Raw genomic sequence first — 6304 nt, 5'->3', positions numbered from 1 at the left:
AAATGAGAAGCTGGAGCGTGCATGGAACTCTGGGCAGAGAACAATACTTGGTATTGACTAGATGGAGGAGGAAGGGAAGGAAGAGTAGCTGGCAGGCTCCGTGTTTCTTTCTTGGCATAAGCACTCTCTTCATCTTCTTCCTAGATATAAGGCTTGATGGCAGGGCTCCCGAAGTTTTCTTCATCAATAAAAGCAGGTGAATCTGAGTAGTATCCCCATTTCAGATCCTGGGGTAGCCAAAATGATGTCTGTTGTCCCATTGTTCCTGGTGAGCATTTTGTTCCCTGCCATGCAAGCCACGCAACTTACAAAATGTAAGGTGTCCGAGGCGATGAAAGACATGGATGGCTATCAAGGTGTTTCTTTGCTTGAATGTGAGTTTCTCGCTCCCTTTCATCCTGTTCCCCATTCATCTCTTCCCACCCCCTCTGTTTCTTCTTTTCTCCTTTCACATAATTATCGAGTCATATTCTTAATTCTTTGGTTATTTGCATACTCTATTCAATTTCTTCTGCCATCCTTCCTTTCTTCCATGTTGTTCGATCCATTTGGAACTCTGCTCACTTCATCACAATACTCTATACTTTGCCATTTTTGGAGATTGTCTGGAAAGCCCCTTTTCTTCCTGCCTGGGAGCTATAGCTCCCCATTTATGCTGATCCTCGACATCTCTGTGATATTCTTTCTCTTATTTCCCTCAGGGACTTGTATTGTGTTTCATAGCAGTGGTTATGACACGCAAGCTGTAGTAAAAAATAATGGCAGCACAGAGTATGGACTCTTCCAGATCAGTGACAAATTTTGGTGCAAGAGTAGTTTGATTCCTGAGTCAGAGAACATCTGCGGTATTTCCTGCGACAGTGAGTAGCCTGTTTTCCCCTGTTCTTTGGTTCCCTACGGCCTTCTCCCTGAGATAATCTCCTTTCTAATATTAAGTACACTTCTGGCATCACTGCTTCCAAAGCTGTGTGACTTGAAGTGGCAGTGCTAATGAGAAATGGGTGTTGTCATGATCCCTAAGTCCTTAGACAGTCCCCTGAAGTTTGAGGCTGTTTGGGAGTGTTGAAGTCTGATAGTCTGCCTTCTCAGGGTATCAGTTGATGAGGTTGATGAGTTCTCTAGAGGTGTCCCAGGGAAGGGAAGGAAGTCCATTACCTGGGGTTGGGGGGCATTACCATGTTGGCCTTTTCACATAGAAAATGAGCAGGCATAAGCCTTCAGTTCACAGAGCCAGGGTCACTGGATCTAGGGAACAGAGGGATTCATTACCTTTCTAAGCAATACCTCTTAACTCTCTCACTTCCTCACACTCCTGCCAGAGTTCTTGGATGATGACCTTACTGATGACATAATGTGTGCCAAGAAGATCCTGGCTATCAAAGGAATTGACTACTGGTAAATTGCTGGATTTTCTATTGTCTCCCCTTCTCCTTAACCTCAGTGGCCTGCGAGCTTTCCTCTCCTTTTGTCTCCTGATTTAATCTTGGATAGAGTCTCAGAAAAATCATCTAGCAGACACCAGCTTCCATTTTTCAAATGCCCCTTTGCTTGTTTCCGGTGTCACAGCTTTCCCAGTGAGAAGCTCCCTGTTGGAAGTCTGTTACTCAGGCCTCCCTTCTGGCCAAGTCCTATCCTTAAAGCCAGCCTTTGGTGTAGTTACCCATCTTTTCTAGCTCTTACATTTTCTTGGAGATTCTTGGTGGGCCCTCCCTCATTAGAAGCCCTCGTCATCTGTCGAGGAAAGTGTGTCATCTCATCTATACTCTTCCAACCTTATGCTGAGGATGAAGCTAAATTAACTTTAAGCTACAATATAGCCAGCCGCCAGCAGGAGGGGAGAGGGGGCAGGACAGGGTGAGGCGACACTGGTGCTCACAGTGATGACATTCACATGTGAAGATATTTGATTCCCGTAGTGAAGCACATTATTTTGCATAGGAACTTAAAAAAAGAAATCCAGCCTGTCAACTCACTTTGTCCCTTTTTCCACACCTAGGTTGGCCCATAAGCCGCTCTGCTCTGAGAAGCTGGAACAGTGGCGCTGTGAGAAGTTGTGAGTTCCCGATGTCCTTGCTGCTCTGGCCCGTGTTCCCGGAACTCCTCTACTCTATGCTACCTCAGTTTGCCTCTTTCTATCACCCTGAAGCCGATTTGTCTCTGAGGACTGTACCCTGTAGTGACTCCACTGGACTCTTGAGAATGCTTCTCCAGGGATACCCGACTGGAGCACTGGACTTTAGACCCTCGCTTAGTGTCCCTGATGGCATTTTCACTACAGCAAGAGATTTCTCTTCTGTTCCAAATAAAGGGCCTGATCTGAAGTGTCTGGCTATGTTCTTTTCCTACAGGAAAGGAAGGAAGTAGGGTGTGGGGGTGCTGAATCTGCAGGTAATAGTCATTTTCTGTGTTGAAGAAATAGGCTGAACTTACCACAGAAAGGTGAAGCTACTTTCTTTATCAGTTTAAATTTTTATTAGTCATCTAGCATGTTTAGGAACAGAGGGATTCAAAGTTGCTAAAAGACTCTTACCCTTCAAAGACTAATAAGAGATAATACAAATAGCTACAATCCAAGAAATAGGGTCATAAATGTGACAGAGGTTAGAAATGTACTCTACACATTCATAAGAGAAAAGGCAGTTTGTGTTTGAGGGACATGGATAAAGGAGATGAATAAAACGTTCTCGGGCTAGGGAAATAACTGAGCTAGTAAAGCGCTTGTCCTGCAAACATGAGGTCTGGAGTTTGGTCCTCAGCACCCAAATAAAAACCTAGGTATGGTGGTTCATGTTTGTGATTTCAGCTCTGGAGAGGTGGGGACAGGAGGATCCTTGGAGCTTGCTAGCCAGCTAGCTTAGCCTAATTAGTTAGCTCCAGGTCCCAGTCCCGAGACTCTGTCTCAAAAAACAAGGGAGAAATGGGAAAAAACAGGGGTGAGGACTTTAACTGGGGAAGGGAGGGAGGGTAACAAAATGGGAGAGGGAGGAGCAATAAATAGCATTAGGTATGTTTGAAAAAGCCATGGGGGAACATTTCATAAGCTTAAAAAGCTCAGCGGTAAAGTGCTTACTTTGCAAGCATAAGGCCTTGGTTTGGTCCTCAGTTCCCTCAAACCCCCAACATACATAGACTACTAACAAAAACCCCAGTGCCAGGCATGGAAAAATCCCCATTCAAGTTGTTGGTCAGGATAGTCAAGGAGACTTTCCAAACACTATATGCGATTGCTATCACCCTTGTTTGCTTCTCAGAACTTGAAGGTAAGATCCTATTGTTGAAGAAACCGCACACTCCAGACATAGAACTTGAAGAAATTGAGCTGGAACTGATCTAGAAGTCTCCCTGAGGACTAGCTCTCATGATAACCAGAAGGTGCTACTCAAGCTGCCAAGGGAGACAATGAAGTCTCACCCAGCTCTAAAGTCTATGAACCACAGCAATGACCAGCTCAGCAAGATATCCCAAGTGGTGCAATAGTGATGCTTTTATCTTGGGGGGTGACCAACAGCTGTCCAGTAGGACTTAAGGCCCATTCACTAGTAGAGAATTCATGCCTGATGCTATAAATGTAGACAAATACCTGTAGTTGGAGAGGTCATAGAACATACTACTGCCGTTTTCCTAAAGCACCATAATTTCTAACTGTATTCTAAATACTTACACTTACAGATGTGTGTAGCTCTCACCCTTCATCAAAGATGCTTCTTTTCGCAAGAGTTAGAGACTATTACAGAGATGTATAACTGGTCAAAATGCAGAGAAGAAGTGATTGTGGGGTTCCCAGCCCCAACTGGTACATCGCTAATGTAACCCCTGATGCTATAAATGTAGACAAATACCTGTAGTTGGAGAGGTCATAGAACATACTACTGCCGTTTTCCTAAAGCACCATAATTTCTAACTGTATTCTAAATACTTACACTTACAGATGTGTGTAGCTCTCACCCTTCATCAAAGATGCTTCTTTTCGCAAGAGTTAGAGACTATTACAGAGATGTATAACTGGTCAAAATGCAGAGAAGTGATTGTGGGGTTCCCAGCCCCAACTGGTACATCGCTAATGTAACCCCTATACCTAAGGCTCAGGGGTTGCAGAAGAGGGGGTGGAAAGAGGGTCAGAGGACTAGGACGCCTACTGCTAGAGAGAGTATTCTAGACATGACAGGGAAGCAGCACCCATGAAATCTCAACAATATGACCGTCTAAACAAGACCTGCATCATGACAAAACCAGCTGACACGCCACCACAGATGGGGAAATTTCACAAGGTCCCACCTCTACATGAAGACCCACAGGCAATCCATTGTTGTTGAGAGGGAGAATCATTTTTCTCCAGGGAGGTCCTCCCTCATAGATTATTCAATCCCAAGTGGTCAGCCCTAGACACACGTTCATAGAGGCAGCACTAAACGGACTCAGGATATATAGATATCAACAATATATGTATATATGTACATATACACTACATATACACTATAGTCAGTGTATGTATATTTGTATCAGTAATAAAAAGAGGTCATGAAATAGAGACTGGGGCGTGTGAGAGGAGTTGGAGATGAGAGAAGAGGAGTGAAAGTGATGTAAACACAGCACTCACATATGAAATTTTCAAAAAACTAAATTATCAACAGCAACAACAAAATCCACAAAATGAACAAACAAATAGACAATGTGGGGCCTGGTGTGGTGGCTCACACCTTTAATCCAGCCCTTTGGAGGCAGATCTCGGTGAGTTCAAGGCTAGGCTGACCTACATAGTGAGAGTTCCAGGTCTGCCAGGGAGACTCAGCGAGACCTTATTGCAAACAAACAACAAACAAACAAACGATCCCTTGCAAACAAAAGAAGCCTCAGTGATGTGGTTGGCTTCTGAGGAATGACACTCAAGGTCCATCCCTGGCCTCCACACTCGCATGTACATGCACACAGGTGCACCCCTGCAGGATTTAGTTATTTATTTATTATTTATTTACTTATTATTTATTTATTTTTTGAGCCAAGGATTTTATTCTTTTTTTTAAGTAAAAGCAGATATTTGAACATATATTATGGAACAAGCTCTACAGTGAATTATTCACATGTATTAATTCATTATACAATCACTCTGAAAGAGAATAGCAAGTCAGATCTAGGACTGTAGTCTTATCTGCAATTCTGTAAAGATTCTGTTGGAAAAGAGAAGTTGGTCTTAACATATTGGTGTACATATCTTGACAATGCTTCTCTTTCAGTAAGATCCTCTGTTTCTTTTTTTCTTCTATTCTTTCTTATTCTTTTCTTTTCTTTTCTTTTTGGGGCTTTTGGCTACTCTAACATTCTTCCCTCTGAAGAGGTAACCCTAAAATATTTTAAGGATTGGATAAAAGCTCCCAAATACTTTTGACATTTTGGGTCTTTGGAATGGAGTATGTTGCTAAGAGGCCCAAGGACATTGTGAGGTTTCTTTATTTTTTATTTTTTTTGGTCTTTTTGAGACAGGGTCTCCCTGTAGCCTCAGCTGTCCTGGAACTCACTATGTGGACCAGGCTGGCCTCTAACTCACAGAGATCCGCCTGCTTCTGCCTCCTGAGTGCTGGGATTTTTTAATTTTAATTTTTATTTTTTATGAGTGTTATTGCCTGCATGTATGTGAGAGCACCTGTGTCGTGCAATGCTGCGGAGATCAGAAGAGGGCTTCGGATTCCCCTGGAACTGGAGTTAAGGACGGTTCATAGCTGCCATGTAGCTGCTGGGAATTGAACCCAGGTCCTCTGCAAGAGCAGTCAGTGCTCTTAACTGCTGAGCCATCTCTCCAGCCCTGACATTGTGACTGGTGAATAGGAGATGTGAAGGAGAAGTAAAGGCAAGAGTAATTAGCATTACAAGTTCTAGACAGGGAACTAGAAAAAAGTCAGAACGGGGAAAATTTCAAATGTTCGTATGAGAGTCCATTGAAATTTCTTGACAAAGGCTTCCAAAAACATCCCTCTATTGGGTTCCTCCTTGGTTTTCTTTGGCCTGCCAAGGCTGGACTCCAGAGTGATAGATTCAGGATTTGCTTTCATGTATTTTGACAGCTGTTGGAATGGTTAGAATCAGTGTCAGTTCCCTCCCAAAGGCTTCTAGATAGGGGAAGAAAACAAATTTGGCCATCATTTTAGAACAATAGCTGATTGTCTCCCTAAGCTGCAGGTGGACATTACAGTATTGCAGACCAAGGTTTGAAGTCTTACACCTGAGCAGCACTTTCTGATTCAGAAGCAGTATGCGTTCCTAACAGCTCAGCCATCTCTTCAGCCCCAACCATCTCCTCTTTTTTCCTCCT

At 43.4% G+C, this 6304-nt stretch overlaps 1 protein-coding gene across 1 annotated transcript; it reads left to right on the top strand.

The window, feature by feature from the left end:
* Positions 1–241: 241 nt before the first annotated feature.
* Lalba (lactalbumin alpha) lies at positions 242–2306 on the top strand. The gene is made up of 4 exons (XM_008853649.1): positions 242–374; positions 702–860; positions 1320–1395; positions 1997–2306. Exons 1-4 carry the CDS (start codon positions 242–244, stop codon positions 2055–2057), a joined length of 429 nt encoding a protein of 142 aa, XP_008851871.1. The 3' UTR covers positions 2058–2306.
* The last annotated feature ends 3998 nt before the right edge of the window (positions 2307–6304 follow it).

This window comes from Nannospalax galili, unplaced genomic scaffold (assembly GCF_000622305.1).
Source record: "Nannospalax galili isolate Female #2095 unplaced genomic scaffold, S.galili_v1.0 scaffold867, whole genome shotgun sequence".
Taxonomy (NCBI): Eukaryota; Metazoa; Chordata; class Mammalia; order Rodentia; family Spalacidae; genus Nannospalax; species Nannospalax galili.
The sequence above is the reverse complement of the archived record's forward strand: the minus strand, read 5'-3'. Positions and strand labels throughout refer to the sequence as shown.

Excerpts from the sequence above, each read along its gene's own strand:
- Lalba (XM_008853649.1), top strand. The coding sequence starts at position 242 with ATGATGTCTGTTGTCCCATTGTTCCTGGTGAGCATTTTGTTCCCTGCC. Across the intron at positions 861-1,319 it reads CTGCGGTATTTCCTGCGACA|AGTTCTTGGATGATGACCTT; the intron begins GTGAGTAGCCTG and ends CACTCCTGCCAG. Across the intron at positions 1,396-1,996 it reads ATCAAAGGAATTGACTACTG|GTTGGCCCATAAGCCGCTCT; the intron begins GTAAATTGCTGG and ends TTCCACACCTAG.